Here is a 24098-nt window from a genome sequence, read left to right on the forward strand (position 1 = left end):
CAGCCTGTGTGTGCTGCAGTGGTGAAATGCCAACGATACTAATTATTCTTGTCAAGAAAAAGGTATCCAAATTAATTCCTCTCTCCTTTTCCACATTATTATTCCTAATATTTCCCAATCAGGATTAATTCTTTCTCATTTTCTTGCATTCCTTATATCATGTAATTGACGCAATATAGCACAAGCATGAGGTTCAGAATGGGAAGAATGGGCTTGGACATCAAGATATTAATCAGGGGAAGTTTTTAAGGAAATTAAAGTATCAAGGATGGAATGGGGATGTCAGAGGATAATGGCTATAAAGAATTGATGGCTCTGACTTCCTTCCCAGAAAAAGAAGAAAGAAGTAAATCCTGGAGAAAGAAAAAAATTCCTTTTTGATTGTGATCATATGTCTCCTACAGGTTGGCAGACTTCAAGGTAACTTACTCTTCTTGTCAGCATCTCTTCTCTGCTCCCAGTCTGAAAAGCCTGCACTTGAAAGGTGAAATTGTTAAGAATGATGACATGAAACTTCCACGTGAGACCTTGAGAAAAACGAACTGTCAGCTGGAGATATTAAGGTGAGTCTTCATAAACTTCCTCTCTTCAGAGGCTCTCGAGGATTAGGGACATAAAATGACAGTAAGCAGTAAGAGCCACCCGGACTTGGGGAGGGTGACTGCAGATTGCCTTTCTGAGGTCTGGCCAAGGCTTTAGCCATTCTAGCTCCTCTGGGAATTTGGTGCAGTAGGCCCTTCTCTTCACCAGGCTCTGGGGCCAATTTGTACGGTGAGTGCCAGCTTCCCTCTGATGTCCTACTGTGACTTCTCTGACCTTCCCTCGATCTGGCTCCAGGAATGGATAAAAGTTCTCCCTAATGTTGTTTTCACTCTATGTTTCTTGTGCTAGAGGGAATTCGTTCTGGTTTGGGAAGGATGAGCTGCACTGATAGGTAATAATGGAGGGAAATAACCACTGTTTTAGTGAATAAATATTACTTGTGAGTATCACTTTTTGTAGAGGAAAGGTCTCCTTCCTGTTCTTTCCCTGCAGCTTTCTACTTTTATAACCTGAAAAATCAGGGCCTACTCAGCCTGTTATCTTCAGACCCACATTGGGGGGAGCAGGGATAGAGCTGTCATCACCATTGCTACTGGGGCTCCTGTCTCAAGGGAAGAGTTAGGAGAGATCGGGGAGGTATTGAAGCTTCCTGGCCCTGGACTCAGTCTGTGAAGAGGCAGGGATGGCAAGGTCAGAGAGGTGTTAGTCGTCTCCTTTGGCTGGAACAGAGAGAGTGAGTGAGCCAGGGTAAAACAGAGAAAGATTGTTCACTCTACTATTGTGGATTCTGTCTCTCTCAGTGCTTGTTTGACAAGGTGTGGTGTGTATTAGGACAAGGGTGCAAAGCATTCAAATTGAAAGGACTAGGCACTGAAAGTATTTGAACTGTTTGCTGAGGCAATGGAGGTTAAGTGACTTGCCCAGGGTCACACAGCCAGGAATTGTTAAGTGTCTGAGGCCAGATTTGAACTCAGGTCCTCCTGACTTCAGGGCTTGTGCTCTATCCTGCACTATCTAGCGGCCCTTATCCCTCAATATTTTTTTGGCTTCTTTGTCACAAAGTGATTTATATTGAATTTATTATACATACACACGTATACAATCCAAATCATGTTACACAAACTGCCAAGCCATCTTCTGCTCAGTTGATTTTTTAAACCCTTTCAAATAAATTTAAGTAAATTTTGTTTAGAATCCAAGTGAAGCTCCCTGGCCTCTTACTTGAAGAGCAGACCTTCTTTCTCTACCTTTTAAATATTGAGACATTTGTCCCTCTTCACTCCTGTGATAATTCTTCTGTTTTTCTCCATTGTGTTCAAATTTACCAGAAAGATGATCCACCTATTAATTTTTATTTTGAGGTTTCCTCACCACGAAGTTATGTATATTAGTGAAACCAAAGGTCCAACTCCATCTCTGTCCCACTCCCCTATCCCTAGTACAGTTGTAGAGACATATGGGAATCTAAGTAAAAAGGGATTTGTAGTTTATTAGAAACGGGAGATTTTCAAAGAAATTGAATATAATTTATGTGATAGAACAGGATATCTCTCACTGACAAATAGGGATTGAATCAGTCTTGGAGAATGTAATTTGATCATGCCCTCTCTGGTTTTCTGTTTTCTTCAGAATAACTCATTTTTCAAGTTTTACTGTTAATGTTCTGGACTTTTTCTCTGCTGAGAACCTGAAAAGCTTACACCTGTTTTCTACTTACATTCAGGAAGATGTAGTAGAGCTTCTAAAAAATGTCTTGGCAAAACAAGATTGTCAGCTTCCAACTATCAGGTGAGCCCCTGTGAGTTTTCTTTAGGGTAAGTATTTTAAATTTGGTGTTCAGAGGAGGAAGTAGGGAGAGAAAGTTTGAGGAAGGAGATTGGAAGGTTCCTTCTTGAGGTGGGTTTAGGAACCAGTCTCACACATTGCCATTGCTGTGGGGATTATTTGTTCTGAGGAATTGAGCAGAAAGTGTTTGCTTAGGGGTTTCTCAAATGGTGTCTGAAGGGCCTGTTGAAGCATTCCTTAGTTCTAGCCCTATCAGATGGTAAACATTTCTCTCTCTACACCCTGTCCCTGTTTTGTGCTGTTGTTTGTTTTGCTTGTTTATTTATTTATCTTTGTCTATGTTAAAGGGCTCAGCTCTAGAGTGAGGAAGATGAACAAAACTCGGGTAGAGACAAAACAAAGTTTTGATGAAGAAAGTCTATTACATAATCAATAAATAAATTCATAAATGTGGCCTTGCTTTATTCACTGAATCCACAGACTGGAAATGCAGAGGCCATGCTTGTTTCTCAGAGGCAATAGAGAGTGACCATGTTGACCATCCCTGAATAGGAATATTCTTATTATATCCTTGAAACATGATTATCTGCTTCCCCAATAAAAGACTCCTGGGATGGTGAAGCCACTGCCTTATGGGGCAGCTCATTCCTTGACTGAAAATTTGTGCTGATATTAGAACTAAAATCTGGCTCTCTTAAACGTACTCACACACACATCATTGGCTCATTTTCAAAAAGGTACATTTTCATAAACAGAGCAGAGCATAAAAGAAAATTCAATATAGAGCAAGAAATTTCCATTTCATGAAAGCATATGTAATAAATCCTAGCCATTATTTTCAAAGCAACCTAGGTTGGTTCTTTCTTTAAAGTTTTCTTTTAAGGGGCAGCTAGGTGGCGTCGTGGTTAGAGCACCATCCCTGAAGTCAGGAAGACCTGAGTTCAAACTAATACTTCCTGACTATGAGACCCTGGGCAAGTCACTTAACTCCAATTGCCTCAGCAAAAAAAATAAAATAAAGTTTTCTTTTATTCTCTGCTGCATATTTATTTTTCTCTCTTCCTACTTCCTCCCCCTTCCCTTGAGAAGTCTGCTATTAAGCATGAATATGTTTATATATACATATATGTATATATAAAAACACATTGTCATACACATTTACAAATATATATATATATATATTTATATACACATATACATATATGGAAGACCATATGATGCATGTTTCTCTCTGTCACTCATTTCTCTAGAGGTAGATAACATCTTCCTTTGTAAGTCCAATTCTTTCCATGTTTTTCTAAATGAACTACATTATCATTTCTTATTACCACGGTATTACATCACAATAGTACCCTGTCTGAAAAATTATCTATGAAAATTTCTTCCCAAATTTTGGCTTCCCTTCTTATCTTGACTACATTTTTTTTTATTTATACAAAGCATTTTAATGTAAAGTAAATGAAAATTTCCATTTTACATTTTACCATTGCTCTTAGAGCCTTATAATATGATTCACAGTCTTGCACTAAATTTCCCAGTTTTACATTTTCCCCTTTAATTCCTTTGAAATTTTTGCTCTTTTGTTCTACCAAAAGAATTTTGTTATTATTTTTAGTAATTTAATTGGGATGGCCTTGAATAAAAATATCAGTTAGGTAAAATTGTCAGTAAAAAAAAAATATTTTTATTGGTTTTACCTATATCCATGAGCAATGAATCTTTCTCCAGTATTTAAATATGACTTTAATTGTATAAAAAGTGTTTTTATATTTTTGCTCATGTAGTTTCTGTTTGGGATTATTTTATGAATAATATATACATCAATATCAATATAATATCAATTATTTTAAATGGTCTAAAGCTGCATTGAAAAATAATTGGTGATAATGTAATTTTTCTATTTTTCTCTTTTTAATTTAATATATTTTAGTTTTACCTTTGTCTGAGATCATGATTACTACCCCTGCTTTTTTTAAAATATAATACATTTTGTTCCTGCTTTTTATTTTATCTCTATATGCTTTTCTCATTTTTATTGTATTTCCTGCAAGCACCATATTGTTGAATTCAGATTTTTAATGCATTTTGCTATGCATTTCCATTTTATGAGTACATTCATCCCATACACATTCTCAGTTATTATTAATTTGTCGTGTATTTCTCTCCATGTTATTTTTCCTCACTGCCATTCTAACTCTATTTATATATCCCTTATCACTCATCTAATTTATTGCCACCTGCTACCTTGCCCTTCTATTCCTTAATTTACCCCTCAAAGATTCCCTCCACCCTTATTTTCTACCCCCACCCTCTACTTTAATGTAGTTATCTTTCTAAAAGTTTTTCACTTGTTTCTTCTCCTAGGCTTTATAGGCTTAATCTACTCATCCTTTTAAAAATTTATCCCTTACCCTATCCCCTTACCTTTTTATTTCTATCTAAAATTAAAAGGTTTTATATTCTTCCAGGTATATTTGCTGTTCCCTATTTAACACATTTCCAATGAGAGTAAGGTTTAGCTTACTATCCCCCTATTGCAACTTGCATCATCTTTTTCAGTTCTTCCTTTCATTTGTATCAAAATTACAACTTTTTTATCTCCATGTAATTTTCTTTTAGAATCACTCCATCATACACATATTAGCCTAAGCCTTTCTTTCAAACTACTCACATAATGAGTCATAAGAATACTGATAATGTTTTCTCATATAAGAAGTAAACAGTTTGACCTTTTTAAGTCCCTTATAATTGATCTTTAATGTGTTCCCTATATTTCTCTTGGATCTTATATGTTGAATTTTTTATTAAGTTCTTCCCTTTTTGCAACAAATAGCTGAAAGTTTCTCAATTCATTAAATGTCCTTTTTCTTTCTTTTTTCTTTTTTTTAATTAAAGCTTTTTATTTTTAAAACATACACGAATTTTTATGTCCTTTAAAAAAATAGTTTTATAATTAGCTTTTCTGGATAAGTATCCATACTCATAATCCCAGTTTTTTTGCGTTATGAAATAGTGTTCTAAGACCTATGTTCCTTCAGCATACTAGCTGGTAGTTCTTGCATAATTCTGATTAGAGCTCCGCAATTAAAAATTTTTTTTCTTGTTGTTTATAATATTTTTTCCTTAACCTAGGACCTTTGAAATGTCACTATGGTATTCCTGTATGTTTTCTCTTGGAATTTCTTTCAGGTTGTGTAATAGTTTTTTTTTTTTTTTTTCTATTTGTTTTATTATCTTCTAAAACTTCAGGGCAATTTTCCTCAATAATTTCTTGTAATATTGTATCAAGTTTCTTTTTTTAAATCATATCTCTCAGGTTGTCCAACTGTTTTTATATTGTCTCTCTTTAATCTATTTTTCAGCTCAGTGGTTTTTCTGTTAAGATATTTCACCTTCTGTTCTATTTTTTTATTTTATCTTTATTACTCCCTGAGGTCTAATAATGTCATTAGCTTCCCTTGTCTATTCTAATTTTCAAAGCATTATTTTTTTATTTTTATTCATTTTTTATTTTGTTGAGGCAATTGGGGTTAAGTGACTTGCCCAGGGTCACACAGCTACGAAGTGTTAAGTGTCTGAGGCCAGAGTTGAACTCAGGTCCTCCTGACTTCAGGGCTGGTGCTCTATCCATTGTGCCACCTAGTTGCCCCAGCATTATTTTCTTTATTAAATTTTTGATTCTCTATTTCAAGTTCTTTCTTTAAATAATTTTCTTAAACTTCTTGAATTCTTTTTTTTCTAGCTTTTTTTACTTGTTCTGTCTTGATTTTTAAAGCTATTTTTAAGTCTTTTCAAGAAGGCTTTGTGCTTGAGATCATTTGATGATTCTCATTGAAAAAGGAATGACTTTTTTTTTTTTTTTTTTTTAGCTCCACTGTCTTCCTTTGGATAGGAACCCAGATATTCTCTACGATAACTATATATGGTTTGGTTCTTTTCCCTTTGCTTACTAATTTTAAATTTTACTTAATTTTATTCTTAGCAGTTTTGGGGGACTATTTTTATATTCTATTTTAAACTTAAGTACAAAATAAGAAAAGAGGAAAAAAATTGTCACATATACAGTAGTACATGAGAGGATTCAATATAAAGTTATAAATTTCCATTTCAAGAAAACTTATAATTCTTTCTAGGTTTTCCTCTGTTCTCTGCAATGCTCTTTTTTACTTTATTTTCACCTCTCCCTTTACCAACCATGCTCCTCCCAAAGAAGGTTATAATTTGGCATAGAAACATATATGTGTATATACATATGCATATATGTTCATAGATATATACATGTTACATATCTATACACATATACACACACATAATATACATTGATATCTGTAAGCATACAAATGTATACATATATACTCATATCCATAAATGTAAGACCATACTATGCTTATTTCCATTTGTCATCTATTTCTCTGGAGATGGATAGCATTTTTTTTTCATTAGTCCTAATTTTTCCAATTTTTCCTAAATCAATCAACTCAAAATTTCCTAGATCATAGCAATATGACCCAATCACATTCTATCTGAGAGATTATCTATAAAAGTGGATTTGTTCCCCTACTTTTCTGCATTCCTTCCATTCTTGGCTACATGGAGGTTTTATTATATAAGAAAATTTTAATTTGACATAAAATTATCTGTTTTATACTTCAATAAGACACTCAATTTATAATATGGCTTAAGGTCTGATACTGAATCTGCTTCCTTTACATCTTTTTCCCTTCTTGGTTTGTTTGAAGTTCCTGATCTTTCTTTTATTTGAACTTTGTTATCATGTTGTCTAACTCATTGATTTGATTTTCTTAATAATTTGATGAGGACCCAAATAGCTTAGTTTAAATTGTAATTCAAACATTATATTGATTTTATCTACACAGGAATGATAAATATTTCTTAAATTTTTTAAATCTAACTTTTGTATGAAGTGTTTTATTTTTATATTCATTTTTGGATAAATTCATCCCATTCACGTTCTAAATTATAATTACGCTGGCTAGTTTAGCTCCAACCATTCATAGTTTGGCAAACCTTTTCATAGATATCCTCTCCTGTAGTTGTTCCTTTGATGCTTTGCAGTGCAGCAAGCTCTTCTATGACTTCAAAATAATCATTTGTCCCACGAATAAAAATTAGAAGGTGTGCAGAATCACAAACATCATTGCTTTCATCGAGTGCCAAGGAAAAATATGAAAAATTTTTTATGGAGTTTTGCAAATGCTGATGCAGATTGTCTCCCATTTCTTCAATCCTCCGTGTAATTGTAGGTCCTAAAAGACTCACTGTACTAAATAAATCGGCCTTCTCTGGACACATCCCTTTGGCAACAGAAAGAAGGCATTCTTTAACAAATTCTCCCTGTACAAATGGTCTGCCAATGTGTGCTATTAGCTTGGCAACTTGAAAACTTGCTTGCAGTGATGAAATATTTAGCTGCTTCTGCTTCACAAAAGTGTTTTGCTGAGTTGTCAATGTATTTTTCAGTTTAATATTTTATCTTTTCTCACTTCTCCAACCAAACAATCATATTTATCTTTAGGTCGACGCAAATTATATTCTTTGAACACAGAATATAGTGTCTGGCATATCGGACATACAACTCTTTCCTTGTACTGCATGAAAAAGTAATCATAAGTCCACTGTTCTTTGAATATCCTACACTCCGAGTCAATTTTCTTTTTCTTGACATCATTATTTCCTAGGGATTCCAAATTGCTATTAGTAAAATGCCATTATATATATACAACGCTACAAAAACAATATACCAGCATAGCTTTGCCCGCACAGAGACATACAGACTGCAATGCCCAACTGCAAGCTACCTCTGCGCTGTGATGCCTGTGTTTCCCACACTCTCTCTCCCGCTCTTCATGCTCCTGCTTCCAACCTTCACTGCTTCAGTGAATCCCCCCTGCCATGGCCGTGACATGCGTAGCATGCACTGGTACATCCCCCCGCGCTTGTCTATTGTGGTGGCTGCCATTACCATACAAGGCCGCGGGCCATCAGTTCTCTATCTTCTGCATCTCTCTCCCTTCCCCACACCACATACCCCAGCCTGGGAACTCACCTCACCTCGGTATCGCCTCACACTCTGTCTCTGCCGCCTCAGCCCAGTGCCGGAAGTGTACGTCCCTAACGTGAGTTTAGGTCAAATGTCACTTCTGGTCTGATTTTGCCGTAACCCGGTGGGCCTCATAAATGTCCTCAGTGGGCCGCATCTGGCCCGCAGGCCGTAGTTTGAGGACCCCTGTTTTAGTCTATCCAGTGAAAAGGCTCAGCTTTTTTGGTTTTAAGTCTTGGACAAGGCAGAAGCTGGCCAGGTTCCAGGAACACATGGCCGGAGTTTGGATGGCTCCCAAGTGTGTCTGGGCCTCTCTCCCTGCAGGATTAAATAAATGCTTTTTCTTTGTACCTGAACACCTGTCCCACACAGTTCTTTTCCTTGGACCTTATTGATTCTCTTTCTTATCCTCTCTTGGCCACATTTTAGTATAGGCTCTCTTCACCTCTTTACCTGGATTGTTGCAACAGACTCTTCATTGCTCTCTCTGCTTTTAGTCCCTCTCCCGTCTGCCACACATTTGCCAAAGTGTCACCCCTACAACATAGATTAATACTGGATAACCTCATACTTGTTATTACAGCAAAAGTTTTTCTGCCCTCCTTCCCTTTCATTCTTTGTGTCAGGTTTTGTCACTTTGCATCTTTTAACCACGGGAATTTGTGACTTCCTATTCAGATCCTTCATCATCTTTGTTTTCTGTTTGAAGCACTTTCTCCCTCCCTTCAAGGAACCGTTTGTTGTTTCTCCTTTAGCCTGTGAAGTAGCAAGGCCTTCTCCTAGCACTTTGCCTCCTCCACTAGGAACACAGTCAGTCTACATCTTCTTCTGTAGCTAACACTTGACTTTTGTAGCTATACTTTCTTTATCATAGGAACTTTCACCCCTGCTCTCCATGTTTCCTGGAACTGAGATCTTCAGCTCTCTGTCACTTTATGGTTAACTCATATAGACCATTCATTTTCTAGGGCATACTGTATAGTATGTATGCCTCTTTTGAATATGGAAGACTAAATTCCTTGGACTCAAGTAATGGTTTAACTTTCAGGAGACTTTCTTCCACTTTTCTGGTTTTACTCAACTTCTTTTTTGACATTCAATGAAGTCTTATGTCTCATTTACTAATCTGTCACTTGCAGTTTCTTTCCAAAGTTTTAATGGAATAAAGTTACCCTCAATTATTGTTGGGGAGGGGGTTTGTGTGTGTATGTGGGTGAAAAAGTTTTATGTATAATTGTACCTCCAGGCACTTCTCACTTTTTGCTCTGTTGTCTATACTTCATATACTTTCTAAATACAATTGTACATTGTATATACACACAGTGCTTCTTTAGTCAAGTGCAAAAACTCTTGGATATTATTAGCTAAAAGGCAGAAGTAGAATTAATTCCTAATCTTTTCTTTCAATATTGTTAATAAAAATACCTAATCACAAGACCTGATTTGTTATGGGCCAGAACTTGAAACAAATTACTAACTCACTGGAATTGATAGAAACAGTGTTTTTGTACTTGGTTCATACCTCTGGAGTTCACACTTTTGGGAGATTCACAAGTCAGGATTCAGTATGAGATTCACAAGTTCAGTGGAGCTGATTCACAAATCACAGCTCCCACAACCCCACTCTTGAAGGAGGAGTCATCCTTTGAGTTCACACCTTTCAGAGATCATATATAAGAAGTTCTTGTAGCCTCAGCAAGGAGTCAATTGGGGAGATAAAGAGCCAGGATTCAGAGAAACCTGGAGGCTGAAGCTGGCAGAAGCAAAGGGCTAGCAACAAGAAAAAGCTAACTGGGCTATTTTGGAGGAAACAATTAAAGGACTGAACTTTAATCCCTGGCTGCATTTGGGGTTATTATTACTCTCAACTGAAAGGAAGGCTGCCTCCAGAAGCCCCCCAAGAAATCTGCTCCCAGAGAACAATTATATTTGCGAAAAGAACATGACACTGATTGTTTATTTTTCCTCAGCATATCATATATTTGATAAACTATAAGCCAGAAATAAAATCAGAATGGAAGGAAGTGAGGAGTAGCAGTGGGAAAAAATGCATTTTGTCATTTATAATTTACAGTTTTTCATTTTTGTCTTTATATAACATACATTTCTCAAAATAAGTCTATAATTCCCATTCCTTCCTCACAGTTCTGTCATATTTTATTAATTTTAATTTTTTATTCTATCTTTATTGAACACCAAAAAAGAGAATGTTTCCATATATAAAATAAAACAAAAATTATAAAGTTTCAAATTTTTATAATTTATTTTTTAAGAGTCTGCAGTAAATTCAACATGTTATTTTCAAATTGTCATATATGTTTTCCTCTAAACTTCCTTCTCTTTCTTTCTCTACTTAAATTTTTTCTTTGATATCCTTGTTCTAGTAGTTTATCCCTAGGCCAAAGGGTATAGATATTTTAATCATTTGTTAGCATAATTCCAAATTGGCTTTCCATACCAGTCATAACAATTCCCTCAATAGAGAATTAGTGAATCTACCTTTCCACAGTTCCCCAACATTGACTTTTCCTATCTTTTGTCATTTTTGTTAATTTGTTTCAAGATTATTTTACTCTACATTTCTCTTATTAGTAGTGATCTGTATCAGTCTTTCCTGTGATTATTAAAGGTTTACAGTTTCTTTTTTGAGAGCTTTTTGTTCATCTTCTTTCACCACTTATTCATTGAGCAATGACTTAAATCATATAATTCTGTCAATTTCCCATATATATCTTAGATATTAATCACATATCAGAGATTTGCTGCCCTAAACAACAAAACAAAACATTACCCTAATATTTTCTCCTTATTATACATTTAATTTTCATGAAAAAATGTTTCAATTTCATATAATGAATGAGTTATTTTGTCTTTTGTTATTGTCACTAATCTCCCCTATTCACAGTTGTATGAGGTTCATGATCTGTTTTTCTCCTCTTGCACCTCCTCCTCTTCTTCCATACCTTCTTCTTATTCCTTTCCTCTTCTTCATCTTCCTCCTTCTTTTTTTATCCTCCTCCTCCATCATGATTATCAATATTCAAGCCATAGGTATATTTTGAGTTAATTGTGGTATATGCTAGCATAAACCTAATTTCTGTAAAATGCTTTGTAGCTTTTTCAACAATTTTTTTAAAATAGGGAGTTCATTTTTCAGTAATTTATATTCTCATGTCTATTGAAGACTGATTATTGAGGTTTTTTTCTGATTCTTTCTTCTTTAATATGACCTATTGGTATATTTTTCAATTTTTAAAAAAACTGGTACTAAATAGTCTTGAAGAGTCTTGCCTTATAGTATGACTTGAGATCTAAAAATATTGTTTTTCTGGAAGAGACTGATCATTTTTAAAGAAACTACATAAAGTCGATATATTTTTAATATTACCCAAAAAAAGACAGGAAATAAATTAATCATGGAAAATTGAATTGACCACTTTCCCTCTTATGTTTTCTCCTTCAGTTTGGTAAATTGTCTACTTCAACCTACATTTTGCTATAAGCTTTTCTCTGTACTTGGTAGCAGTAAGAGCCTGAAGAACTTAGATCTGAGTCTAAATTTCTTCGGGAAGGAGGAAATAAAATGTCTGTGCAAGACTATGGAAAACCAAGTTTGGAAACTGGAGACACTGAGGTGAGTTCCCAGCCTTTCCTTCTGTAAACTTTCTTCTTAGTATCAGGGATAAGTGTGCAAAAGGGAGAGAGAACAGTAGAAACCAGGGAATAGAAACATGAAACTGCTTTCCTGCTCCAGTTCAGTGTTCAGTCTTACACCCTTCCTTTCCTTGCGCTCTAAGCAGTAATATAACAGGGAAAGGTAGATTTACTGCCTTTCTCTCTATTAGCTGATCATCACATTCATATGCCTGGCTCCCAAGTCTGTGTTACCAATCCTAGTCTCTGAATGTCCTGTAAATATGCTAAACTCAAGGTGTTGTCAGGTTAATCTATTTGGAATTCGCATTCATCCGGCACAAACTTCAAGGGGATGAATACAAATTCATGACTGCTTCGAACCTTGATTCAAACAAGACGTAAGGGAAGAGGGAACTTTTAATAGACAAACAGTACACAATGTAACAGGCGCTGTTATCACAGTAATCACAGACAGACAAACATGTAGCATACATCGTCACCTATTCAAGAAACATCAATTCCTGGTTCTTCAAGCTGGGGGAGTCCCCAAATCATGCAGCTGGTCAGAATGAAGCCCAAAGGGGAAAACAAATCTCAATTAAGGTGTTTGTTACTGTGTGAAGTCTACCCCATTGTGGGATTTATATAGGCCCTGTGCCAAGTTTATTATATGACATATGATCCCCTGGACAGAACAGCTTCCCAGATATGGAGGGCTTCCACCAAAAGGAATAGTTCACTCATTCCTTTAAGCCAGCTAGTTTCACTAAGTTTCCTGGAGATAAAACACCTACCAAGGCTCAGAGGAAAGTCTCAAATCAAGCACAAGGAAAAGTCTCCTTTTCCTGCGCCTCTCAATGTCTTACCAAATAATCGCAGTTTCTCAGTACAAGTAGTTCTCAGTACAAGGTTATGCAGAGGAACCTGGTTAACATTCATTGAGTTCTTTATATTTACAGAAAATACACCAAGAACATGGCCAAGACTTAACTAAGATTTCTTACACCTATCTAATCAGAATTGGTTAACTTTTCAGCAACACCCACATCTCTTCTGTTATGGGCCAGAACTTGAAACAAGGTGCTGTCAGTGGAATTGATAGAGACAATGGTTGTTTAGCATGGTGCTTAATAGTTCTCTAGTTCAGTATATGTTCTTAGTACTTACTATAGTTCTACAAGATTCACACCTTTGATAAGAGATCATATAAGCTGGGACAAACTCAGCCAAAATCAGAACTGGAAAGCAGAGACCATGGTGGCAGTCCTCCTGCCTCCTCCACAGAAATCAAGATACATTCAGGAGATCCTCAAGAAGCTGGCAGAAGCAGAGAAGACAAAGGACTGCTGGCAGGAGCTTAAACTCTCGGAACCAGGGAGAGTGATGGACCTCTAAGAAAGCTAAGTGGGCCACAGGAAAGGAGACAAGACTTGGAAAGAGACAATGAAGGATTTGGATCTTAACCCCTGGCTACTTGTGTGGTGATTACTGAACTGGAGACCCCAAGAAAACCCCAATAAGAGAACATTACATTTTAGAGAAGAATTTTACACTCTTCCTGACTTTTCTGTGGCTTTTGAGTCACTCAGGTTTGCAAGTTCAGTGTTCCCCTTGATTCCCCACTTTCTCTCATATATATATGAAATTTTCTTACCTCTGTACATACAATGACCTTTCTAGTTCAGAGCTTCATCATTTTTACCTCCACTATTGCAGTAGCCTACTAATTAGTTTCTTTATTTCAAATCTTTCCCCTTTCTAGTCCATCCTCCCTACAGTGGCCCAAGTGATTTCCTTAAGCATCAATCTGACTGTGCCATTTTTTTATTCTGTAAACTCTAGTTGCCCCATAGCAAATATGAATTCGCCATTTAACATCCTTTACAGTCTGTCCTACACTTAACTCTCCAAACTTACTGAATTTCATTTTCCTTCCATTTCCTATGGTCTAGCCAGAATGGCTTTTCTGTTGTTCACATACTGTAGTCCATCTCCTGTCTCTGTGCCTTTAAATTGGCTTGACACTATTCCTAGAATTGTATCCCCTTTAACTCCTTTCTCTTGCGATACTAGTGTCTTTTACTATTCATTTTCACTACCCTAATCATGAAGCCTTTTCTAATTTCTCAGCTTTTAGAGCCCTCCTCACAAAAATTCATGTATCTATTTTCTCTGTACCTATCTGTACATTATCTCCGCTGATAGATGATAACTGCTTCAAGGCAGGGACTATTCCACTTGTGTTATCTTATCTCTAGTAGCTAGTGTTCTCACTGATACTTAATAGGGATTACTAATAGGTACTTAATAACTCTAATAGCAATATATTCTAATAACTAATAGCAATACATTCCTAATGACTCTAATAGAAATATATTCTAATAGAAGGAAATTAAGCAGTATTGAAAGAGATTTAGAGAGAAGAGCTAATTAATAATAATTGGTCAATTCAAAAATAGCTTGAGTATTGTTAGCTAGAAATAGGAACTGTCATTAATCACAGATCTTTTCCTTTTTTTGTGTTCTTTAAAATACTTAATCAGGATTGTCTTCATTATTAATCTTTCCATTTTTTTGTGTTTGAGAAAATGCATGCCAAGAAAGCAAATCAGAGTGAAGGCAATGGGTTGTGATTTTGGAAGAGTACATTTAATTTCTATTTAATTTTTGTTTGTTTTTACATCACCTATATTTCCCACTATTTCTCCCCTTCTTTTCCATTGCAGAAAGCTCTCCTTTTTAACACAGAATTTTTTAAAAGCAGAACTAACATATCAACCAAGCCTAATGTCATATATATTATTCCATATACCAAAAATATGGAATCTTCAAAAAAGAGAAGAATTTTATATGGATGGTAAAGTGTGTTGGAATCTTTACTAACTGTTAAGCCATTAGAATTGATAGAGACAATAATTATCTAATTTAGCATGGTTCAATATGATTGATTTGATCTTAGAAGGAGATATTTTGGGCCAGAACTTGAAACTAGGTACTAAGTACCTGATAGAAATGATGCTTGTCTTCACACCTTTAGAGAGCTCATAAAAGCAAGAAATATTTAAGTACTCATTGGAGTTCACATGGCTTAGTATGAGATATCTGAATTTACACCTCCTTTAAACCCTGCCTCCAGAAGGAGGAGTTAACCTTTGGGAGATGATATATATAGAGGAACCTCTTAGAGCTTCAGAAAAGTTACTTGGGAACATTCCCAGGGGTCGGAGAGGAGCACTGTAGGAGGAAGCCCACAAGCCCTCTGTCTGAGGCAAGAGAGATTCATTACAACTTTCATGTTGGTGCTGGCTGAAGGCTGAAGAAAGCAGAGGCAGGAGCAAAGGACAAAGCTGCAAGAGCTCTTAGAACCAAGCAGAGAGATAGGCCTCTGAGCTAACTGGGCTATATTGAAGGACACAATAAAAGATCTGAACTTTTACCAGCTGGCTGCAATTTGGGGTGATTATTTACTTGTAATTGAAACTAAGGCTGCCTCCAGAAAACCTCCCTGAAAAACCTCTCTCCCATAGAGAACCATCTTATTATTATATTATATTTAAAGAAGAAAAAAACACCAACATTTTGGTGCCCAATGTGGGGCAAAATCCTGATTTCAGTGGAAAAACCTCCGATCCTGATTTCAGTGGAAAAGTCTCCTCAATCCAGAAATTAGGGTGAGTACAACAAAGACATTTTGTTAAAAGAGTTAAAGTAGGATTTCAGCTAAGATGGGACAGATGTTTAGAAAACAGCCTTCTGTTTCTGTACAAGGAAAATGTTTAGAGAACATTGTCAAAGTTATGGAAAGCCAAGGTTTGAGTATAATTTTGGAGCAGATCACTGAACTTTTACAAACTGTTAAGAACATATGTCCTTGTTTCTCGCTGGAGAAAGAATTAAATCTAGATGAATGGAAATTAATAGGAGAGGATCTTTGTCAATTCTATAATAAAAATGGCCCTAACTAAATTTCTAAAGACATACTTAATACATATAATTTTATACAACTGGCTTTAGGAAATTTTATAAGTATTAAAATAAGGAAAAAGAAGAAACAGTAGCAGGGAGAGGTGCCAACTAAACTAGATGATAAGCAGGAAATTTAAGAATGGAGTTAAGTACAATTCTGAGTGTGATACTTCACAGCAGGAGGAATTAGATCATGACCCTCCCCCATCAATTAATCCTTCATGGGTGGAGGAAGAAGGGGGAGGGAGAGAGGCAGAAACAAAGTCAGCTTCTCTTGTAAAGCAGAATATGACAAGATTAGAAGAGGCATTAATTAAGGCAAAAAATGAAGGAGAAGATATATCTGATTTTATAAATGCATATCCTGTGATTGAAAAGCTTGACTCTTCAGGTCAGAAGGAGAGAAAATACACTCCTTTTAATTTGGAAAAAATTAAAGATTTGAAAAAGGGTTGTACTCTTTATGGGGCTACATCCTCTTATATGAAGATGTTACTAGATAATTTGTCTTATGAAATCTTAACCCCGAATGATTGGAAATCCATAGCAAAGATATGTTTAGAACCTGGACAAAATTTGTTGTGGCTTTCGGAGTTTCATGAATTATGTAGAATTCAAGCCCAACGCAATAGGCAAACAGGAGCTATTGGACAAATCACTTTTGACCAACTAGCTGGTGAAGGTCAGTATGGAGAGAATTCAGAACAGATTTATTATCCCATAACAGTGTATGAGCAGATTTCCAAGGCTGCAATAAAAGCTTGGAATTCTCTCCCTGGACAAAAAGATGGAAGTAAAACTTTCACAAAAATAGAGCAAGGTCCCAATGAACCTTTTGCAGATTTTGTGGGACGTTTGCAAACAGCTGTAATCAGAACCATTGGAGATAATGCTGCTACAGAAATAATGACTAGACATCTGGCTAAGGAAAATGCCAATGAGGTTTGCAAAAGAATTATATGGGGACTAGACAAAGATACTCCTTTAGAGGAGATAATAAGGCGCTGTGCCACTGTGGGCACAAATGCTTATTATACCCAAACTATGATGAATATGGCAAAACAGGGTCTCTCTTGACAAGGGACTTCTAGAGAAATTCATTGATGTTTTCAGTGTGGAAAAGTTGGACATTTGAGAGCTCATTGTAGATATGGAGAAAGAATGAGAAGACAGGATGAGAGAATAAAACCCAAAACCCCATGTTCAAAATATAACCGAGGCTTTCACTGGGCCTCGGAATGTAGATTGACCCAGAGAAATGAGGGGCAGGGCCCAGCTCCTAAGTATCAATCAAAGGACAGGTGGGGCATGATGGCAGCTGAGTTTACACCCAGAGAGTCTTTAGAAATTTAGGACTCTGATGTCATCAACCAACAGAAAAGTAATCAGGATTACAGTTGGGGAGAATACAGGCCTTCTAAACTAACAGGGCAGTGTCCAGTGCAAACAGTTCCAATGTAATTTGCCAGATGATGAAAAGAAATCCCCAAAGTGGTAAATAGAAGGGAATTAGATAGATTAACTGCTTGGGGAAGAGGATTTGCTTGTATCTCCACAGGTGGAGAAGGAATCAGATGGGTGCCAAGGAGCCATATTCGCCTTGTCCATCAGAGAGAAACAGAAAAAGCAGAAAAATCTCAAAACAAAGGAGAAAATTTAAGAAACATCTGACACTGAAGGAGCATGGCTGACAATGAGACTGTTAAAATAACTTTAAAATCTTCATGAATCATTGGATTTCCTAACACAAGATGAGACTCTTTCAGTTCTTAAAAACCAGCAAGAATCATTGGATTTCCTTGAGATGAAAAATTGTTAATGAGACTATTGCAGTACTTCAGAGCTTACAGGAATTATTACATTCTTGGGACATGATTTAATGTACAATGGATTCCTTTTGGACTATTTTTAGGACTTATGGACATGTATAATTCTGTATGTTGATTCATGTTATGAAAAATTGTTTACTTCAAAGCTTACAGGAATCATTGGATTCCTAGCACATGAACTAATGGACAGTGCGTTCCTTTTGGACTATTTCTAGGACTTATGGACATGTGTAAATTCTTCATGTTGATTCATATTATTTATTACATTACTACTAGCCTGTGTTATATTGCTATATGCTTATGTATTTTATGTAATTATGTATGTAATTTTATGTGATTTATGTAATTATGTGTAATGCTTCCCATATTGATGGATTTATGTACACCTTGTTTCATACCTGTTTCAAGTGAGCCCCTTTAGAAACCTGCTAATCTGATTTGATTTTCTATTTCCTTTGGTGGTGTTTTCATCTCCCTTCCTGAGATGTCAGGGACGGCATGACCACCTTCTTTTTATGGTGTTTTCACTCCTTTTTTGAGCAGTCAGGGAAGGTTTGATCACCTTTTTGGGGTTCTCACCTCCTTGAGAAGTCAGGGAGGTCATGACCACCTATGTTCTAAATCAAAAGAAAAGGGGAGATGCTGGAATCTTTACAAACTGTTAAGCCATTAGAATTGATAGAGACAATAATTATCTAATTTAGCATAGTTCAGTATGATTGATTTGATCAAGGAGATATTTTGGGCCAAAACTTGAAACAAGGTACTAAGTACAACTGATAGAAATGATGCTTATGTTCACACCTTTAGAGAGCTTATAGAAGCAAGAAATATTTAAGTACTCATTGGAATTCACATGGTTTAGTATGAGATATCCGAATTTACATCTCCCTTAAGCCCTGCCTCCAGAAGGAGGAGTTCATTTTTGGGAAATCATATATATAGAGGAACCTCTTAGAGCTTCAGAAGAGTTACTTGGGAACATTCCCAGGGGTCAGAGAGGAGCACTCTGGGAGGAAGCCCACAAGCCCTCTGTCTGAGGCAAGAGAGATTCATTACAAATTTCATGTTGGTGCTGGCTGGAGGCTGAAGAAAACAGAGGCAGGAGCAAAGGACAAAGCTTCAAGAGCTCTTAGAACCAAGCAGAGAGATAGGCCTCTGAGCTAACTGGGCTATATTGAAGGACACAATAAAAGATCTGAATTTTTACCAGCTGGCTGCGATTTTGGATGATTATTTACTTGTAACTGAAATTAAGACTGCCTCCAGAAAACCTCCCTGAGAAACCTCTCTCCCAGAGAGAACCATCTTATTATTATATTATATTTAAAGAAGAAAAAACACCAACAAAAGTGCTCTAGATATTCTTCTTCATGGAGAACAGTTGTTTTAGTTGTATCAAATAACAGAACACTACAGGGCATCTATAACCACTCAAAAGAGTTTGACCTAACCATCCACATAGAAGAAACTAAATGAATAAAAACTATCTGTTGACAAGAGTTATGACTTTCATCTGAATGGAAAAACTATGGAACTCATGCAGTTTGTGTATCTCTGGGACAAACAGTGCACATGGACATTCAGTTGGGCTGAACAGAGGAGGTAAATGAACTGCATTGCCTTCAGGAAATTTCATTGCTTTGCTGACTCAAAGATTTTCATGGACACAAAGGCCCATCTTTTCTACACCACCATTGGATAGGTATTATTGTATAACAGTGAGAAATGGAATATACAATTGCCAAAGAATTAAGAGTGAGTATCATACAGATGGTAGTGCAGGAGCTTATTATGGTTATTTATGATTATATTTTGCAAAATACAACCAATGCAAAACTATTTGAAGAATAGGAATAAAGGATATGTCATCAAGGAGTTTTATGATAGGAGGAAAAAATGAACTGGCTTTGTGATCAATTTGATGAAAGGATAGCTTGAGTGACATCATCCAGGGCCATCTCCAGTCTTCCTGATCTATTTCAGGCCTCTGGATCCAGATGGCTCTGGAGGAGAAAGTGAAGCAGGTGACCTTGTACAGCCCTCCTGCACTTAAATTTAACTCACCTGCATGTCATGGCATCAGCTTCCTGATGTCCTGGTCCTCTTCAGGAACAAAGAACAAACAATAACAACAGGTTATATACTCTGGTAATTCCCTGGCAATGCCAGAAAGTGAGGAAGTCCTCCACCATGTTGGGTGGATGCTTTGTGGTCATTGTATGAAAAACAAGGACAAGAGGCTATAGGATGGATAAATATTAAAGGGTTTTGATCTGCATCATAAAAAGGATCTCCAAAATACATGAAATTGCAAATTTCATTTGTGCATCTGAGAGTCTTTTCATCTTTAAAATTATTTTCTGTCAATATTTTTCCAAAACAAAATGTTTTCTTCCTCAGTGACAGTGAGAAGTAACACCTTTGGAGGCTTTTGTTTTGATACATAAGAAAGTGGAAAGAGGTACTAAAAATAAAAAGTAAAGGCCAAAAAACCAATATCCAGAGGTACTAGATGTACTTCTAGCTGGACTAGAGGCAAGATAGCTTTAGGACAATGAGGAAACTGACTCTTACTTTCTCTAAAATGGGGACATGGAAGATGTTATGAAGGATGGGTGCGTATTTCTACTTCAACTCTATGTTTATTGAGAATATCCTTGATGGGAACATTTAATGGGAGAAGTTTTTGGCAGATGATAGCTTCCAGCATATTACAAACAGAATTCCACAATTAACATTTTAGTTTCCTAAATGTTCACTTTATGAAGGACTCTGTGCTTGGTGCTGGGGATACATAGAAAAAGTGAAATAGTCCTCATCTTTAAAGAAAATATCTCTCTAAAAAATAAAATTGGCAAAATGGAAAAAAATTCCATAGAACAAAACAACTCAATTGGACAATTAGAAAAAGATATAAAAAAAATGAGTGAAGAAAATACTTCATTGAAAATCAGAACTGAACAAATAGAATTGAATGACTAGAGGAGACAAGAATCAGTCAAGCAAAACCAAAAAAAATCAAACAATGGAAAAAAATGTGAAAGACCTTCTTGGGAAAACAACAGACCTGGAAAACAGGTCTAGGCGAGACAATCTGAGAATTATTGAACTCCCAGAAAAATATGATGAAAAAAAGAGCCTGGACACTATTTTCCAGGAAATTATCAAAGAGAACTGTCCAGAAGTCATAGAAACAGAGGGTAAAATAGACATTGAAAGAATTCATCGATCACCTACTGAAAAGGATCCTAAAATCAAAACAAAAGATACATAGTGGCCAAATGCCAGTACCCTCAAACGAAGGAAAAAATACTCCAAGCGGCTAGAAAAATCCAATTCAAATATAAAGGAGCCACAATAAGGATCACCCAGGATCTAGCAGCATCCACATTAAAAGATCCGAAGGGCCTGGAATACGATATTCCGAAAGGCTAAGGAACTTGATATGCAACCAAAAATAACTTACCCAGCCAGAATGAGCATCTTTTTCCAGGGAAGAAGATTGTCATTTAATGAAATAAGTGAATTTCACCTATTTTTGATGAAAAAACCAGAACTTAACGAAAAGTTTGATCTACAATTATAGAACTCAAGAGAAACCTAAAAAGGTAAAAAGAAATCTTGGGAACTATATTTCTGCTATAAAGATGTATAAAGAATACATGTATACCTTGTTCTAGAAACTAAAGGTGGAAAGGAAATTGTACCAGAAAAAGGGTAAAGTGGAGGTACTACATCACACGAAGAGGCAAAGGAAACCTATTATATTTGAGAGAAAGAATGGAGGGGGATGAATATAGTAGGTATCTTACTGCCATCAGAATTGGCTTTAAGAGAAAAATTTTAGACATATTCAATTTATGGTGAAACTTCTCCCACCTCATTGAAAAGTGAGAAGGGAAAAGTGAAAAGGGAAGGAATAAGCTAAGCAGAAGGGAATACAGAAACTGAGGGAAAGAAGTAAGATAGGGGGAGGAACTTTAAGGTGGGGAGGAGGGATACTAAAAAGGGAGGGCTGTGAGAAGCAAGTAATGCTCACAAGTTTAATACTGGGAAGGGGAGTAAGGGGGAAAGAAGGGAGAAAAGCATAAACAGAGGTTAACAAGATGGCAAGTAATACAGAATTGGTAATTTTAACCATAAATGTGAATGGGGTAAACTCCCCCATAAAGAGGAAGCAGTTAGCAGAATGGATTAAAAGCCAGAATCCTACAATATGTTGTTTACAGGAAACATACCTGAAGCAGGGAGATACATGCAGAGTAAAGGTAAAAGGTTGGAGCAAAATCTACTATGCTTCAGGTGAAGTCAAAAAAGCAGGGGTAGCCATCCTGATCTCAGATCAAGCAAAAGCAAAAATTGATCTAATTAAAAGAGATAAGAGGGCACTATATCTTGCTAAAGGGTAGCATAGATAATGAAGCAATATCAATATTAAACATAGATACACGAAGTGGTGTAGCATCTAAATTCTTAAAAGAGAAATTAAGAGAGCTGCAAGAAGAAATAGACAGCAAAACTATAATAGCAGGAGATCTCAACCTTGCACTCTCAGAATTAGATAAATCAAACCACAAAATAAATAAGAAAGAAGTCAAAGAGGTATATAGAATACTAGAAAAGTTAGATATGATAGATCTCTGGAGAAACAAATGGAGACAGAAAGGAGTACACTTTCTTTTCAGCAGTTCATGGAACCTATACAAAAATAGACCATATATTAGGACATAAAAACCTGCAACTCAAATGCAGTAAGGCAGAAATAGTAAATGCATCCTTTTCAGTCCACAATGCAATAAAAATTACACTCAATAAAAAGCGGGGGGAAAGTAGACCAAAAAATAATTGGAAAGTAAATAATCTCATACTTAAGAATGATTGGGTGAAACAGCAAATCAGACATAATTAATAACTTCACCCAAGAAAATGACAATAATGAAACATCATACCAAAATGTGTGGGATGCAGCCAAAGTGGTAATAAGGAGAAATTTCATATCTCTAGAGGCCTACTTGCATAAAATAGAGAAAGAGAAGGTCAATGAATTGGGCTTGCAACTAAAAATGCTAGAAAAGGAACAAATTAAAAACCCCCAGTCAAACACTAAACTTGAAAAATAAAAGGAGAGATCAGTAAAATTGAAAGTAAAAAAAATTATTGAATTAATAAAACTAAGAGTTGGTTCTTTGAAAAAACCAACAAAATAGACAAACCCTTAGTAAATCTGATTAAAAAAAGGAAAGAGGAAAATCAAATTGTTAGTCTTAAAAATGAAAAGGGAGAACTTGCCACTAACGAAGAGGAAATTAGAGCAATAATTAGGAATTCCTTTGCCCAACTTTATGCCAATAAATTCGACAACTTAAATGAAATGGAAGAATACCTTCAAAAATATAACTTGCCCAGATTAACAGAGGAAGAAGTAAATATCCTAAACAGTCCCATCTTAGAAAAAGAAATAGAACAAGCTATTAACCAACTCCCTAAAAAAAATCCCCAGGACCAGATGGATTTATATGTGCATTCTACCAAACATTTAAAGAACAATTAACTCCAATGCTATATAAACTATCTGAAAAAATAGGGATTGAAGGAGTCCTACCAAACTCCTTTTACGACACAGACATGGTACTGATACCTAAACCAGTATCTGGTTTGGCTGAAACCAGAGAAAGAAAATTATAGACCAATCTCCCTAATGAATATTGATGCTAAAATCTTAAATAAAATATTAGCAAAAAGATTACAGAAAATTATCCCCAGGATAATACACTATGACCAAGTAGGATTTATAACAGGAATGCAGGGGTTCAATATTTGGAAAACTATTAGCATAATTGACTATATCAATAACCAAACTAACAAAAACCATATGATCATCTCAATAGATGCAGAAAAAGCATTTGATAAAATCCAAAATCCATTCCTAATAAAAACACTTGAGAGTATAGGAATAAGTGGACTTTTTCCTAAAATAGTCAAGAGCATATATTTAAAACCATCAGTAAGCATCATATGTAATGGGGAAAAACTGGAACCTTTCCCAGTAAGATCTGGGGTGAAGCAAGGTTGCCCACTATCACCATTATTATTCAGTATTGAATTAGAAACACTAGCCTCAGCAATAAGAGTCAAGAAAGAGATTAAAGGAATTAGAATAGGCAGTGAGGAAACCAAACTATCACTCTTTGCAGATGATATGATGGTATACTTAGAGAACCCCAAAGATTCTACTAAAAAGCTACTAGAAATAATTCATTACTTTAGCAAAGTTG

The 24098-nt window shown here is 35.9% G+C and overlaps 1 protein-coding gene across 1 annotated transcript in view; it reads left to right on the forward strand.

The window, feature by feature from the left end:
* The window catches only part of LOC105749909 (NACHT, LRR and PYD domains-containing protein 12), a 61792-nt gene that overhangs the window by 28614 nt on the left and 9080 nt on the right, over positions 1–24098 (forward strand). The window contains exons 5-7 of the mRNA XM_031961466.1: positions 405–563; positions 2173–2331; positions 11853–12023. Coding sequence (XP_031817326.1) covers positions 405–563; positions 2173–2331; positions 11853–12023 — 489 coding nt within the window. The remainder of the gene's footprint in view (positions 1–404; positions 564–2172; positions 2332–11852; positions 12024–24098) is intronic.

This window comes from Sarcophilus harrisii, chromosome 3, assembly GCF_902635505.1.
Source record: "Sarcophilus harrisii chromosome 3, mSarHar1.11, whole genome shotgun sequence".
In the NCBI taxonomy this organism is placed as follows: Eukaryota; Metazoa; Chordata; class Mammalia; order Dasyuromorphia; family Dasyuridae; genus Sarcophilus; species Sarcophilus harrisii.